The sequence below is a fragment of the Panthera onca genome, chromosome A2 (assembly GCF_046562875.1).
Source record: "Panthera onca isolate mPanOnc1 chromosome A2, mPanOnc1 haplotype 2, whole genome shotgun sequence".
Taxonomy (NCBI): Eukaryota; Metazoa; Chordata; class Mammalia; order Carnivora; family Felidae; genus Panthera; species Panthera onca.
Genome location: NC_138340.1, coordinates 54,085,474 through 54,102,460, shown reverse-complemented (window position 1 = coordinate 54,102,460; position 16,987 = coordinate 54,085,474). Strand labels below are relative to the sequence as shown.

The 16,987-nt window shown below is 52.0% G+C and overlaps 1 protein-coding gene across 1 annotated transcript in view; it reads right to left on the bottom strand.

The window, feature by feature from the left end:
* Positions 1-16,987, bottom strand: part of CAND2 (cullin associated and neddylation dissociated 2 (putative)) — a 33,271-nt gene that overhangs the window by 5,407 nt on the left and 10,877 nt on the right. The window contains exons 5-13 of the mRNA XM_060631805.3: positions 15,452-15,717; positions 13,954-14,059; positions 13,634-13,776; positions 11,301-11,593; positions 10,074-10,215; positions 8,241-9,743; positions 5,772-5,867; positions 2,279-2,448; positions 861-1,025 (exon numbers count right to left, since the gene is read on the bottom strand). Of these exons, the coding sequence (XP_060487788.1) occupies positions 861-1,025; positions 2,279-2,448; positions 5,772-5,867; positions 8,241-9,743; positions 10,074-10,215; positions 11,301-11,593; positions 13,634-13,776; positions 13,954-14,059; positions 15,452-15,717 (2,884 nt within the window). The remainder of the gene's footprint in view (positions 1-860; positions 1,026-2,278; positions 2,449-5,771; positions 5,868-8,240; positions 9,744-10,073; positions 10,216-11,300; positions 11,594-13,633; positions 13,777-13,953; positions 14,060-15,451; positions 15,718-16,987) is intronic.

The window sequence follows — 16,987 nt, the reverse complement described above, 5'->3', positions numbered from 1 at the left end:
GGAGGGGGACCAGCAAAAAGCATGGCATCACACAGCACATGCTGTGACCCAGGGCTCCTCCATTTCCCAGCTGGTGCCCTGGAACCACACAGATCTCTGGCCTCTCCCCTGTAGAGTGGGCATCATAAACCCACTCTCTAAGGGTGTGGTGCAGACTCACCCTCCTCAACCCACCCTCCTCAACACCAAAAGGAGCCTGGACATAGGAGTCCAAATGTTGCACTGATGCCCAGGCCTTGTCCTGTGCTCCCTGGAGGGCAGGCAAGAGGGCCGTGTGGCCAGAAGGGGTAAGAAGGGAAAAGCATGGGGGAAATGCCTGTAAAAACTGGCTTTTATCAATCAACAGCGGGCCTTGGGCATCTCTCACATCAGTGCAGAGGGACCTGGCTCACTCTTCTTAATGCTGCTAGCATTCCAAGACCAGAGGTACCCAGTTTATTGAGTGAGCTTCTGATAGGTGGACATTTGGGAAGCTGCCAGCTTTCCCCAACTCTCAGAACAATCTAGAACATAAAACTCCAAACATGTTTTTAGGTGTCAGTCTAGAGGCTCTGTTCACAGAGATGGAACTGCTAGGTCAAAGGTGGGTCTCAATTCTAAATTTTTCTAGCTACTGCTAAACCGTCCTCCAAAGAGCTTGCCCAAAGATCAAAGGGGAGCTCAAAGAGCTTGAGGAGAGTGTAGACTCTCCTCAAAGGTGTTTGAGAGGCTGGCTCTCTTTCTTATTGAAAAAGAACAATGCAGTTATTTATAGGGGTGCCGGGGTGGAGAGGGGGGGACAAACAAGCAATGGGCCCCAGTGGTGCCTGCTCTCCCCTTCGTACAGGGTGGCCATAGGTTTGGCAGGGAGCCCATCCTACCCTGATATCATAGTGGTCCTTCAGGCCATCCTCCACGTGATTCAGGAACTCGCAGATGTCCAGCCGGCCCAGGCAGCTCTCAAGCAGCGAGTACATGCATTCAAAGGCTGCCTTGCGCACGTCCAGCCCATCATCCACTGTGTGCTTAAAGGGCCCCATTTCTACCTGCAGGAGGGAAGGGTGACAAGGGTTATGGGATGTGACTCTAGGGTGTAAGAACACCTCCCTTAGTTCCTGCTGCACACCCCACCTCTGTTGTTCAGTACTGTGTTCTGTCCCCAATCTCTTGCCTTTGCTCAGCCTGCAATGCCCTTTGATAATAACAGTAACAATAATTATTATAGTCTACTGAGCAGTTGTAATGTGCCAGCCACTGTGCTGAGTACTTGACAAATGACATGTTACTCAAGCATCACAACAGCCCCAGGAAGACAGTGTTATATTAACCCCACGTAACATAAGAGGAAACTAAGGCTCAGAAAGGTTAATTAATTTTCCCAAGAACACACAGCTAGTAAGCGGCTGAACTAGAATTAAAAGCCCGGGTCTCTGAAGCTTTTAACCACAAGGCTCTGTTCTTAAAGGTACTCTCATTCTCACCCCTCAAAGCCCAGCTTAAATGCCCCCTCTTTTGGGAAACTTTCCTAACCCCTCTCAACATAGTCGCTTCCTCTTCAGCAATGCCAGGTGGTTTTTTTTTTTTTAAAGAGAGAGAGAATGGGCAGGGGAAAGACAGAGAGATAGGGAGACAGAGGCTCCAAAGTGGGCCTGCACTGACAGCAGCAGGCCAGATGTGGGGCTCAAACCCACGAACCATGAGATCATAACCTGAGCCGAAGATGAATGCTCAACTGAGTGACCATCCAGGCTCCCCAAGACATTTTTATTATACTATGTGATGATAGCTGTTAATTAACTTTTAATCTGTGCCCCTTAAATCCTTATTGCACCAAATAGGCTCTATCTCAGTAAATAATCGGCAGAATGGGTGTCTCTATCCTTTAGGTGGCCGTGAGCTCCCTAGTGGCAGCTCTGATCCAGCTCTGATCCTGGCACTCTGACACAGTGCTGGTGCTCAGTGAATGCCTGCTGAATGTTGAGCGATAATAAGAACCACCAACATTTACTGAGTGCCAACTGTGTGCCAGGAGCAGCCCTGAGAAGCTGCAGGACATAACTCATTGAATCTTGTCAACAACCCTATGATGCAGACACGAACTATTTTCCTCATTTTTCCCAAGAAGAGAAACAGACTCAGAGCAGATTAAATTGTCCCTAGGTCAATGTGCCCAGGGTCACACAACCTGGAAGTGGAGGTGCAGCACTTGACCCAGGCCACATGGCTCACATGCCTGCTCTGAAGAGCTTGACCCAAATCCTTGTCGCAGCTCCGCCAGTCAGGCCTTCACTGGCCTTACCTCTCGGATGAGGTCCCTGCGGATCTTTGTCTCCTGGTAGAGGAGGGGCAGGATGTCATCCAGCAGGTCCCGGACCAGTGAGGGCTTATTGTGCACAGCCGAGTTGAAGAAAGCCAGAGTGGCCCGGCGCACATTCAGGTCTGGGTCCTGCAGGCTCTCCATGAACTCTCCTGAAAGATGAGAGGGTGTATGAGGGACGGCTCAGCCAAGACGCAAATCACCTCTACCCCAACCTCAGTTACCTGATTACTGTGAGCTGGGCAGACTTGGCGGAAGGGGGGCAAACGTGTTCTGAGCATCTACTTTCTTACCAGGCACAATGAGTCCTCAAAGCACAAGTAAGAATGTGAACTAGAGTCTGGCCTGGGTTCAAATCCAGGTTCCACTATTTCCTAGCTATGGGACCTTGGATAGCCTCAATGTCCTCATCTATAAAATGGGGGTAACAGCAGTACCCATAGTGTAGGACTGTTTTCAAGATTTAAAATGTAGTGATATCTATCTATCTATCTATCTATCTGTCTATCTAATATACCTAATCTATCTAAAATACCTAGCAGAAAGCTTGGCACAGAGCAAGGATTCTATAAACGTTAACTTGATATCATTACAGATAAGGATCTTGAAGATCAGAGAGATAAAGAAACTTATACTTTCACACAGCACTTCTCTGAATATACCTTTCTGTATAGTTTATAGACTTTTTAAGGACTATGTTAATGTCTCATTTGCTCTATAAAGAAAATCTAGAATGAGCGGAATCCTTAAAAAAACAAAAAACAACAACAAAAACTGCGATCCTAACAGTATTTCAAATGATTAACATAACCACCAGGTTAGGAAAGAATGAAACAACTCACCCAAGTAATTTCCAAAGTATTTTGACTAGTTGCCCTCCGGCTAATGACAAAAGACCTATAAACAGATACTGACTATTCACAGAGATAAAAGTTAGCAATTGTCAGTCTACTTTCTGTGTGTTCCAGGATTAATCGTATAAATATCTGGTAGACAGCAGGAACTGGGCTTTTCCCTGTAAGAGAAGGGTATGGAACGGAAGAAGGCTAGAAGGAGCCCTGCAGTACTGGAATGGAAGAGCAGGTAACACATGTACATGTGTGTCTGTGTACATACATTCACACATTCACATACTTCCTAGTTGTGTCTGTTAAGAGGACCTTGAAGCAATGGCACCCCAGTAGCAATTAGCACACCTAGTGTCTAGATCTTGGATTCTAAGTACCATTCTCCACTAAAAAGAATCAGGGCTCCCTGAACAAAGGACTGATTCCAGAGCTGAGGCAGCAAAGGTTCAAGGTAAGTGTAGGGCATCTTACTGTGCCAAAAAGTAAGGATATGTTCAAAGGATGACGGAAACACATCAACAGAACATAGGAACCAGTCCGAAGGGCTCACACTGGCCACATCTAAGACAAGCTTAAAAATCAAAATAAATGAAGACAGTAAATAGTTATAAGTCACTGAATAAAACAGGAACCCATGAGTCTATAACGATATGAATAAATCAATGAATAAATAAATGGGGGATAAGGAAAAGTTCTTCCAGAGAACAGAAAGCAATCTAACAAATATGGAAGGAATGCTGAATTAAAAGTCACCATTTGGCAACTGTCAGAAATCACTGAATCAGGAAAGAAACCACAATGGATGCTAAATGTGGTGGGCAGAAATTTGATGAACAGGATGTTTTGACAGACTAAAATACTTATTCATTCCAAAGGAAAAAGTAATTTTAGAGTGGAGAACCTGGAAGTCTCCACCTTAATCAGGTTATCAGAGTTACCATCACCAGTCATGGGGAAAACTGCCATGCTGTGCTTCCCAATACAATGCCCTGGGAAGAACATAAAGTCTCCCAGCAGAGCAGGATTCAAATCCAGAGCCGGTAACCTCTGGGGCTCTTCTACTGTGTCCTGGTGGGGAACCTGGCAAGACTGGAGTTCAAGTCGCCTCTCTGAATCTCTGCCTCCTCATCTGTAACATGCGACCCTCAAGCAAGGGAGAATGAACTACAGTGAGGTATACCAAAGGGCCTAGCCTTATATCTGATATGCAGTGAGAGCACGAAAACTGTGGTTCAACCATACAACAAGAAACAAACACCTAGGCAGAGGTCCCTAGGACTGCTAGCCATGGCCGGCTCAGGCAAGATGAGGGAATTCAGAACTAGGGGCAACATATGCCCACTGGGTCAGGGGATGGGATGAAGTTGCTGTTGATATTGCTGTGGCTTCTAGACATGTTCTCCAATTCAGAGTGTGGCCACACCTGCTGACCCCTGGTCTCACACAACAGTGCCCTGGCAAGTGTGGATCAGAATCCCTGTTTTAAAATTTTTTAAATATTATTTTAGAGAAGGGGAGGGAGGGACAGAGGGAGAGACAGAGAGAATCTTAAGCGGTACTTAATCTATGCTCAGTGTGGACCCCAATGTGGGGCTTGATCCCACGACCCTAGGATCATGACCTGAGTCAGACGTTCAACCAACTGAACCACCCAGGCACCCCAACACCCCCGGTTTTTTTAAACTTTTTTTTTTTACATTTATTTATTTTTGAGAAACAGAGTGAGACAAAGCATGAGCGGGGTTGGGGCAGAGAGAGGAGACACAGAATCTGAAGCAGGCTCCAGGCTCTGAGCTGTCAGCACACAGCCCGACATGGGGCTCAAACCCATGAGCTGTGAGATCATGACCTGAGCCGAAGTCGGATGCTCAACTAACTGAGCCACCCAGGCACCCCGTCACCCCCGTTTTAGAGCTGGGGATGAGATGACCTGTCCATGCTCACACAGCCAGAGAGTAGCAGAGCCAGGCTGTCAACCCAAGACTGGCAGACTTCAGAATCTCTCCACATTCCACCAGGCTGTGCTGCCTGTGTGAGAAGGGCCAGACTCCCAGTGTGATCCAGTTACAGGCCTGCAGGCTCAGAGCTGTGAATGTCTGCCTTCTCTAGGAAGAGCCTAGTCCTGCAGAGTTCCAAAGAGAGGGCTCACCAATGAAGTCTGCTTGGGCTCCTAAGTCCAGAAGACTCCTAAGACAGGGTATGAGCTGGGAGCCACTCTCCCCAATTCCAGTAGAGCTCTACCTAGCTTGAAGCCCACCGAAGCCAATGCACGTGAGAGGCTGGTGGTTTTCCACGTGTAAGAGACTGTGTGTTCATGGAGTACCTTCCCCCCAGTAAAAAATGGGGCCTCTGAATCAACTTAGAACTTGCAGATAAGGGTTCTTACCCCCTTACACTTTACAGATGAGGAAATGAGGCTCAGAGGTAAGAAGGGGCATGTTAGGCTCACCCAGCAATTCAGTGGCAGCACAGGGATTTGAACCAGGCCCTGCTGCCCATCATAGAGGTGAGGTAGCCTCCTGGGCCTCAGACTCCCCTTAGCTAATGTGTAAGAAAAATCAGCCTGGACTCAAAGGCTGGGAGGAGGGGACGAGCAGGGCCGGGGGTAGAGGAGTGGGGGTGCTCACCGATGAAGCTCTTCAGGAGGGGGTCAATGGGATGGGGCTGGTCAGAGATGAGGAACTTGACTGCTGTGATGACAGTGCTCCGTGTGTGTGGCCGACCTGCAGGACAAGAGGCATCAGCTTGGTAAGCAGCAGGGACAATCCTAGACACTCAGTAAATGACGGGGTCTCTGAATCAACCTTAGAACCTACAGTTAAGGGTTTCTCACCCCCATTTTACAGATGTGGAAACTGAGACACAGGTCAGAAGGTGTTGAGGCTCTCTGCCTCCCTGGGAGACAGAACTGGACCCCTCCCCATTCAAAACACCCATCTTTGGTGAAGTCAATGCCCTTCCCCTTGGCAGTCTAAAATGCATCCCTAAATTCTCCTGTGGTGGCTGAGAGGAAAACTGCCAGTTCTCAGGTAACCACACTGCAGGATGCACACAGGGAACCAAGAACCCAAGACAGTGGTCAATCCATAGTCCAAAGAAAGCCCTTTGCTCAGGCCTTGGGGCTGCGTTCTACTTTTCAGACATATTATCCTCAGGATGGTCCTATTGATTAACAATAAATGGTAATATAAATCAAAACGTTTCATAAAAATCATTATTAATCTCTGACTTACAGATGAGGAAAAAAACCCAGAAAGGTTAAGTTCATATCTAAGGTTACACAGCAGATCCAGAATTCAACGGCTGAATCTGAGCCCTGGCTGGGCCCTCCTCCTCAGGCCTGCATTCTCTAAGCAGGCGGCAGGTGTGCTCCAGGCAAGCTGAAGGCCAAGGGGATTCCAACAGAACTCAGAACATCCCGAAAGCTTGGGAATGGAGAAGTTACTTACTTTTCCGCTTGCTTTCTGAATATAGAGGCTGAAAAAGGGGTGGGGAATACACTTCCCATTATGGTGAAACAAAGAACCCAGCAGCTGCTCCCTCCTCTCTACCTCAGCACCCAACAGTGAGGGGTTAAGGTTGTTTCCGTCATTTAGCCCTTACATTCGAGTCAGAAGAAAGTTTACACTTTGGTCCCAAGGTGTGAAAACGGAAAAGAGTTACTGACTTGAGACTTACAGTTCTTTCCTCTTTCTCTATCCTGACTGGCTTATGACAAGATTCAGTGTGGCTCATGAAGACATGGACAACAGAACAGGATTAAGTGAATTTAAGATAAGAAAAACGAGGGGCGGCTGGGTGGCTCAGTCAGTTAAGCTTCCGACTTCAGCTCAGGTCATGATGTCACGATTCATGGGTTTGAGCCCTGCATCCGGCTCTGTGCTGACAGCTCAGAGCCTGGAGCCTGCTTCAAATTCTGTGTCTCCCTCTCTCTCTGTTCCTCTCCCGCTCATGCTGTCTCTCTCAGTCCTTCAAAAATAAATAAAAACATTAATTAAAAAATTTTTTTTTAAATGAGAAAAACGAGGCCAAGGAAAAACACAGGCAAGGAAGTGAAAGGAAGACTAGAGTGAGGGCAGGGAGAGCCACCTAGGAAGTCCCATGAACTTGCTGGAAGCAGGCCATGAGTCTGGCTCTAAGCTTCCAGGCAGTTGGTGGTAAAAAGGCAATGTGACCGCTTAACTGGTTCAAAAGGGTGCATGAGGCAGAAGTGAATCAGGGCTTGGAAATGGCGGGGCTGCTCCTCATATCCTAAGACTCTGGCCCCTCAAGCTTCCTTGTGAAGAGCCCTGTGAGTGTAACAGGCAATGTCCTCAACACGTTCTTCTCGTCCATGCAGTGGTGTGAGCCACCAAGCTGCTTCTTATAAACCCAGCAGCCCAGTGAGGGCTTAACTGTGATCATGAACATAACAACAGCAGTTTTTACTTAGTATTAATTACATACCATATGCTATACCAAGCACTTTGCCTTCGTTATGTGAATAAATACACCCTCTGACTCTCTCAGAGGAGCAGCTGGCCAGCTCAAGGCCTGGAGGCCTTTCATTCCCAGGGGCTTTCACTTACCCAAGAGCCCCACAGCCCCACCTGTCTGCTTTCTTCCTCCCTGAGTTTCAGAGAGCCCTGACGTGCCCTTACCGAACCACACAAAACCTGCCCCTGGTTTTTGCTGGACCCTCCCCAAACCCTATGAGTATGACCCCCGGTCCTACCTAGTCTATACTGACATTTGCTCCTGGCTCAAACAAACCCAAGAGAGCTGCACTCCCTGCAGGCCAAGAACTCCTTTTATTAACTTGTGCCTGGAGCATGAGGCTGCTGTCCACACCAAGGAGTATGAAGGCGGCATCATGAAAAACTTATTTTTTGTAGGGATGTATTAAGGATTCTGTCTCCTCCATCCCAGAGAGCCCCCAGGAGGGGGCCTACACGTCTCAGGAAACACTGTGTTTTTAATGGCTTCTCTGCCTTTGCCTTATCCACACCAAGACTCTTCAGATCTAGTCACTTGAATTAGCTCCCTGTGAGTGAGCCACTTGGGAGAAACTGCCCACCTCCGACCTGGACTGCCTTTGCCCACACCTGTGCCCCTACCTGCAGCAAGCTGCTTCCGGAATCGGGGCAGAAGGAATGGAGGGTTCACGAGGACCAGCTTGCCGATGCACTCAGCCACCACCCCCCGGGTGCCCTCCTCGGCACCCTCACAGCGCTGGAACAGCAGGGCCCAGATGTCCTCGGCGTAGGGCTTCAGGCTGTCGGGCTGGGCGGCCCCCAGGGCCTCCCTGAGCGAGTGCAACAGCAAGTACTGCCGCCGGGGCTCAGCCTCGATCTGCCCCAGCAGGAAGGGCAGGAAGTCAGGCAGGTTCCCGGCGCCCACGCGGCCCAGTGCATAGGAGGCGGCCGCCCTCACGTCCTCACTGGGTGACCCCAAGGCTTCCAGGAGCACTGCCTTCAGCTCCCGCTGGGGGCCTGGCCCGGCCACCTGGCCCACTTCAGCCAGTGACAGGAAAGCCAGGACCTTGACCCCTGTGCTCGAGTGGGGCGACCTGGCATCGCAGACCAGGCGGTTTGCCGTGCCTGCCGCCTCCTGGGGACAAGCGGCCGCAAGGGCTGCCACACACCGAGCCAGAGAGTGGAACACCTGCTTGTGCAGGCCCGGCCCGCCGTCCGCAGCCTGTTCGTAAACAGGCGCAGTGAGCATGCTGATGAGCTCCTCGTAGTCCACGCACGGGGGGCGCGTCCCCACCAGGGCCTGCAGGAAGCCTTCAGCAGCTGCCAGCACACTTGCTGGCAACAGGGGTGAGCGTAGCAACCGCAGCAGCTCTGAGAGCACAGGGCCGCTGACCTTGGCCAAAGAGGCCGGCTGGGCCTGGGTCACCGTGGCAAGGAAGTCCACAGCCAGCTGAGCCACATGCATGTCGTTCTCACTGACCAGGGCAGGCAGCTCGGCCAGCACGGCCTGCACAGCACACGGAGGGAGGCTCAGTCCCTGGCTCTGGGTCAGGGCATCCAGGGCAGCCAGTGTGGCCAAGCGCAGCGCCCGTTGGTTCTTTCGCAGAAACGAGGCCAGAATGGGCAGTGCCTCAGCCACAATGGGCTGCAGGTCAAGCCGCAATGGGGACAAGGCCACCAGCGTCAGTGCCTTGACAGCAGGCAGCCGGGTGATCTCATTCCGCAGGCGGTCCAGAAGGAGCAATAGCGATGGCTGTAGGTCATCCCCAAGCCGGTCACCCAGGTGGGCCACGAGGTGGCCCATGCAGGCAATGGCACGCTCCTTCACCTCCTGGTCCAGGTCAGTGGCACGGAGCCGTGCTAGGGTGGCTGCAGACATTTCTCCAACATATGGCTCAGGGTCCAGCGTCCGAGGCCTGTCCAGTGGCCACAGGGCCCGCACCAGCTCCTGGAGCACCAGCAGGGCCTCAGCTGCGATCTTGTAGAAAGGGTCAGCCACGCAGGCCATCACAGGTGGCAGGAGAGTCGGCAGGTGTGAATGGAAGGCCTCAGCTGGCTCTGTACTCAGCAGCCCCTGCAGGAAGGCCAGGGCATCCATCCGGATGGTGGAAGAGCTGGAACGGTCCGCCAGAGAGAAGACGATGCCTGTGGGGTGGGTGCAAAGGTTAGGGAGCCCCAGGCAATCCCTGGATATGGGTGGGGGGGAGCACCGGCAGGCATGTGAGCTGGACCCAGGCCCCAGGGCTCTTATGTTGCAGATCCTGAAAAATCAGGGCTTGGCCAGGGCTGAGGGACACAAGGCCAGGAAACTCCCCTGAAACCAGAAAGAAGGGCCTGCACCCCAGCTTTGTTCTCACCGCTGGCAGTGGGGAGCCACCATAGGCTGCTGAACAGGTTACCCATGGGGATTGAGGCCTGGGGTCTGGGTTCTGGAAGAGCCCAGGCTGAGAGATACCTGGTTGTAGTCCATCCTACCTGCGACCAACACGGGCATGTGCTCTGCAAGGCTGCCAGGGAGGACGCCTGCCAGCTCAGTGAGGAGGCTGAAGCAGCCCTGGCGGGCCCTGACACTCCGATCCTTAAGCTGCCGCTGCAGGGCCTTGATCACGAGAGGCACCTGTGGGCAGTTTGAAGGAGAAACGTGACCACCCAGGAAACCAGGGCGTCCCACCGACCACTGGGGAGCTTTGCTGGGGCACATGCCCATGGAGGACCCCCAGTGTGAGAGGATCACTCCATCTCAAGCTTTCCATCACTCGCTCCATACACAGACCCTCTGTGGTAGGAACTATTCCTGGGCTCTTTACAGATAGGGAACAGGCAGAGAGAGGTTAAGTGACTTGCTCAAGGTCACCTGGCAGTCTGGCTCTCACCCATACACTCCATAAGGGGGAAGCAAGGAGGCCCCTTTCCCTTCCCTGGGTAGATTCTCTCTCCAGAGGAGCCCATCTGTTCACTGAGCTTCAGATTCCAGTGAAGCAAAGACTCCCAGATCTCCATCTTCAACACCAGATTCGTGTGCTAACCGCCTGTCTGACCTCAACGTGGGCATCCGAGGACCTGGAACCTTAAATGTCCAGAATGGAACTCTAGATATTCCCTTCTCCACCAGGTCAAGGAACTGCAGCCCATGTTTTAGCCAGACCCTGGAACTCACATAGACACCTTCCTGTCCCTCACCCTTCACATCCAATTTGACATCAAGACCCAAATACTACTCCTCCAGTCTGACCACTCCTCTTGCCCCTACCCCCAGCCCGAAGCGCCATTCCTTTCACCTGGACAGCAGCAACGGCCTCCTGTTGGCCTCCAGCATCTATTCTTTCCCTCCCTGTGACAATTCATTTCCCACACAGCAACCAGAGTGAGCTCCTTCAAATGGGAATGGGATCCTGTAATTCCCCTCCTGTGGCTTCTAGGCTCTTAGAATAAAACTGAAACTCCTTCTTAGGGGGCTGGAAGCCCTATTTGGGTTGTCCATCTGCCCCTACCCTGTGTGGTCCAGGGGCCAGGCCTTCACCTGCCATGCTCCCCACTATACTCAGCACCTAACACAGGGCCAGACACACAGTGGGTGCTCAGTGCACACATCTCACTGGGTGGACAGATGGTGCGGTGGTGGAGGGATGGAAGGGTGAGCAGGTGGGAGGGTGAGTCATGAGTGCAGGAGCAAGGATGGGAGACAGGAGGAGGCATGCCCACCTGGCCACGCAGCATATGCAGGTTGCTGCCTGTTTGGGTGGGCTCCTCCATGGCCTCCAGCCACCCCTTTGGGGGCCGTGTCTGCCGCAGCAACACAATGTAAGCCCCGAAGACGTCAGCCTTGACATTCTCCTCGCGTTCCTTGAAGCGGTGGATGAGTGCAGGCGCCAGGGTGCAGTGGAAGTCAGACAGCAGGTCGGGCCGAGAGCCGATCAAGGCGGCCATGCACTTGGCCGCTGCCCGGCGCACCTTCCAGCTCATGTCATCATCATCACTGTACTCGTCCTCACTCTCTGGGGCATGAACAGGACACCCATGTGTCCTGGCCCCACTCAGGCTGTCTCGCAGGATGGGGAAGTGACAAGAGAGGGGGCAGGGAGGAGGGAGTCAGGACTGTTTCATCTTTCAATTTTGATTTACACACTATTAGGAATGTTACCTGCCATTTAGTGAACACCTACTGCGTGCCAAACGTGGTGCCAAGCACTTCAGATCCACAACCTCATCTGAGCCTCACAACCATCTTGTAAGACAAGGATTATTTCACCCCTGTAGAAATGTGGAAACTGGGGGGAAACGGCTCACCCCAAGTTACATGAGCAGGGATACAGTTGGTGTTAAACCAGAATCCTCCCTTTGTCTCCAGACCCTTCATTGTTTTGCCTACATGAGGGACAAAACTAACTTCCAAGTCATCAGTGAGGGTTTAAGACAATCCATTTGGGGCACAAAACCCATCCTTTCGTTTCAGAACTGGCTGTGTGATGTTTCACTTGTTGGGATTCCAGAAACGACAGTTGACAGGGCCTCCCTTTGGCCTCCTCACTTCCTCCACCTCTGGCCCCAGCCTCTCAAGTCCGGATTCTGGCTTCCAAGCAGGACTACTAACAAGGAAAAGCTGTGTTTGTGTGACTTTCTACTCTTCAAGCTTTCTACTCTCCAAATACAGACCTCATCAAGTACTTTACCACGCCTCAGGAATGAGGGTGCCTTGAGCCCCATTTTATAGATGACAAGAATAAGGCTCAGAGAGGGTGAGAGACTCTCCTGAGGACACACAGCTAGGAAACAATAGAGCTAAGATTCAGGCCCACGAGGTCCACCCATACATCTGGAGAGACACACATGAGGCTAAGAAGGGGACAGTCCTAACTAGGGACAGTTAGTGTGTAACACACACAGACCCAGTGTGTTCTTTCTATCCGTGCCGCTCTGCAGATGACTCAGACTTTCAGAGCACTGACATCTGGAGAAGCCACAGTGGGCCATGTGGATGGTCCCATGGATGTGTCCTATCAGCACTGCAGATATCCTCGGATGGATCGTTGTTTGTTATCTCCACCCTATGCCACCCAGGAAGAAAAATCCATAGCTCCCTGCTACTGACAAGAAAATGCTCAACCTCCCTGGCTTGGCATTTGGGCTTCAAAACGCCTGTCCAACCTTGTCTCCTACCATCCCATCTCACCCTGAGTGAGATCAGGCCCTAAGTCCTTTGCCTCCATCAATGCCCTACAGGCCCAGGGCCATCAGTGACAGCTAGGACCATGGGCACGAACGGAAAAAAGCCACTGCGTCCATTCCCCATCCAGGTATCTCTCTCCCCCTGCCAGTACCTATCATTCCACTACTAGAGTTTCACTCTGCTGGGTGAAAGCTTCATCTCTTAGAAACTGTTACTAAGCAGGTACAGATATGGCAGCATAGAGGTGGAGACTGCAAGCCCAGTTTTGCCACTTCCTAGCTGTGTTATCGCAGGCAAATCTCTACTCTAAGTCTGGGTTTCCTTGTCTAAAAAATGGGGATAATAAGAGGCACCTGGGTGGCTTAGTCGGTTGAGCGTCTGACTTCGGCTCAGGTCATGATTTTGCTGGGTTTGTGAGTTTGAGCCCCGCGTCGGGCTCTGTGCTGACAGCTCAGAGCCTGGAACCTCCTTCAGATTCTGTGTCTCCTCCTCTCTCTGCCCCTCCTATGCTCATGCTCTGTCTCTGTCTCTCAATAATAAACGTTAAAAAAAAATTTTTTTTAAATGGGGATAATAATAAACACCTGGTTTTCTAGGGTTATTAGAATGACCATGAAATGAAAATGCTCAGCACACCAGTAGATGCTCAATAAATGACAGGAATTACTATCATTACCTTGATCTGTGCAGAGGGTGGGGGCCTGTGGAATCCAGATTATGGAGGTCAGGGCTAGAGAGTGAGGAAGGCTTAAGACCACGGTGGAGGTGCCAGATGTGGTCTTGTCTCTGGCTGGGGGGCCGAGGGGGTGTCCCAGGAAAGCTGCACCCATTTCCGCCTTCTAGCCCCAGTGACCAGTTGGCCACCCACCTTGCTCACTGAATTCATTGTCTTCTGTCTCCATCTGCTCTTCATCCTCGTCACTGTCGTAGTTATAGTTGGGGTCATGCTTCATGTACTGGAGGCAGAGGCTGGTCACATTGGGCACATGAGGACCCATCTCCTTGGGGCATCTGTTGGGGTGGGAGTGGGGAGGCTCTGCTGGACAGGCAGGACAGGGTAGCAGGTGGGCCCGGTGGTGAGTCCTGAGATCTTAGTGCTTTGAGGCCAGCATCCTGTCCCACCCCTTCCCCACCAACTTCCCAAAGAAACCGTGGGCCCCCCTCTCCTGGCACCCGTACTGCACCTACTTTCTCAGGAAGGCCTCAAAGGCCTGGAGGCAGGACTCCCGGAGCTCATCGTCATCCAGGTTGCAGAATTCCTCCACCAGGGGCATCAGGCGGTCCAGGTGGGCCCCTAGAGAGCCAGGTGTATCACTGAGGGCAGGACAGACCTATCCCCAGGCTCCCTCAGCCCACAGCACTCAGCTAGTCCCTGCACCTGCAGCCCTGGCCACTGCAAACTCAACTCAGCAGCTTCAGAGTTGAGCAGATGTGGGTTCTAGCCTTGTCTCTGCCACCTATGACCTATGCAACCTTGGACACAGCACAACACTTCTCTGAGCTTCATCTACTCATCTTCCCAGTAGGGACAGCAATGCCTACCAGGCAGAGATTTTGTGAAGATTAATGACATGTTGCAGATAAAGAGCTCCACCTAAGTCTTGGCACAGGGGAGGCACTCAAGTAGCATCTGTTGTTGAAACTATTATTCATGCCCTCCTCTTATTTCCTGCACTAGGTTGTAGCCCTAGGTGGGAAAAACAGAAATGCAGGCACTGCCCTTATGCACCAGGCAAGAGGTGCCCACCTCTTTAAAGGGTTCTGTCCCAGCCCTTCTCCAGTCACACCCTTTCTCATTTTCCTGCCCAATTGACCATGAACCCTAGTCTGACCCTGTGCAGACATCCTTCTTGGGTTCATACTCCCAAGAGTGACCAACAGGTAGCTGTTGTTTGAGAGAGGATGTGGACAGAGCATGGACTTCAGCCTGTGTTCCCCATGTGTGTTCATAAAGTCCCCTGGAGTGAGAGAGCCAGAGAGGAAGGAGGGGTAGACCGTGGCCAACTCTACCCACACTGCCTTGTTCCAGCCCAGAACTCTGATGTGCTTGAAGATAAATTCAACCCCGACTGCAGGATTCCATTTCTATAAAGCTAACCTCTGGTGACAGAAAGCAGATCAGTGCTTGCCTGGAGTAGGGCAGAGGGAGGGTCGGACTGGAAAAGGGCACAGAGAAACTTTGGGGGGTGATGGAAATGTTCTGCACCTTTACTGTTGTAGTAATTTCACAGCTGTACACATAGGTCAAAACACACCTAATTGTACACTTTAGGTAGTGCAGTTTACTGTATGTACCTTATCCCCCAGTAAAAATTTTTAAAAATTCAAACCCAGCTTATAGATTGTTACTATAGCATATCTGTCAAAGTAGGACGATAGAACATATTGTATTTAAGTTTGGTGGCATGATTTATAATTACCAGGGAGACTCATAACAGGTAGGTAAGGCTCAGAAGCATGTGGAGCTCAGGGCCTACCCACTGCCTGTCAAGGTCCGCCCTCCCCCTTTGAGATGTTAGCCACGCTCCCTTAACTAGGAGGTGGCTGACACTCCGGCCCCACCCCTCTCCCCAGTTCCGACCCTGCCTGAGCCACACCCCCTTACCTAGGCTGCAGTCCGCCCCAGGCCCCGCGGCATCTCCCCACTTCGGCCCCGCCCCCTTACAGAGGGACTCCACCCCCTTACCGAGACGGTGGCCTGCCTGCCGGCCGACGCTACCCAAACACTGGATCAGAGTGCGGATCGCGGCGGGGCTGGCGGGCGCACGCGGGCCGGGCAGCCGATCCAGCAGGTGGTCAGCGAGCTCCACGAAGAGGTCGGTGCTGCAGGCGGCCGCCAGGTGGCCGAGTGCCCCGACTGCCCGCTTGCGCACAGCCAGGCGTGGGCTGCTCAGCTGCGGCAGCAGACAGTGCAGGAGGCTGGCGTGGAAGGCACCCAGAGGGGCGCCCAACCTGGGGAGTCGGAGGGGACGTCGGACGGGGCCCACCCAGAGGGCAACCTGGGCCAGGCAGCTCTCCTTCCCCCAATCCTCTCCTGACCTCCTCGCCAGAATTATGACAACCCAATCGGCCTTGGTATAAGGAAAGGCGCCCTGCAACTGTGTGGAGTAATTATTTATTCTTATTACACAAGAGAAGGAGAGGGGAGGGACTTTCTCAAGACCACTCAGCCAAGAAATACAAGGCCAGGAGTTGAATCCAGATGTCCAGGTTGCCAGCCTGGGGAGAAGGCCTGATGGTAATAGAGTTTGGGTGTCTCCAGTGAGGCTGATTTCCTTGGGAGTCTGGGCTTTGCCTCTAGGCACACTCTCCAAATACCCTGACCATCCATCCCCTTTACTGAGATCACAGTGGTCTAAAACCTACCTCTGACCTGGTCACTCCTCTGCCTAACTCCTTCAATGGCTCTCCAGTGCCCTTTGGATAAGCTGAGCTCTGAGATCAAGGCAAGAGGCAAAACCAGAGAATGCGCAGGTAGAATACAGCCCCTGCTCACTTCAGCAGCTTCTATCCTCACCTCCAAACAGGCCTGTGCATTTTCTGTCCCACACATATCCTGAGACCTTTTCTTCTCTCACTCCACACAAGCACATTGACCTCACGCTCTCATATCCAGGCCAGCTCGCTGGATTTCATTTATTTATTTGTTCACCTACAATGTCATAGGGCCTGTGCTGGGAGCTCAGGTGAGCCTAGGGCCTGCCTTCATGGAGTCTTTGGTTGAGTGGGTGCCTCCCAGGCACTTCAGATTCAACATGCCCAAATGAACCCATCACCTTCTTCCCCACACACCTGCTCTTTGTTCCCAGAGTGCACCCCACCACAGCCAATGGCCCTATGTCTGGGCCCCCACTTAGTAAAGCCAAACGCCTGGGTGTCATCTTTGAGTCTTTGCCCCTGACCCACTCCAAGTCTATCTCCCTGTGGAGTCTATCTACTAAATATAACCTGAGTTCACCTGCCTGCAGAAGCCTCCTAACCAGTCTCCTTGCCCATTCAACCCCTCCCATCTACCATGCACACTGCAGACAGGAAGAGGAGTCTGAAGCACACAAATATACACAAGGCATTCCTGGACCCCTGCCCTGACCTCCACCCCACTCCTCACACATTCAGTGTGATCTAAGCTCTTGCCCAGCCCTCTCCACATTACACCCGAGCGCCACACCTATGTTGTACAACCCCCAGGACCCCACGTCTTCTCCAGCCTCTGGGCCGAAGG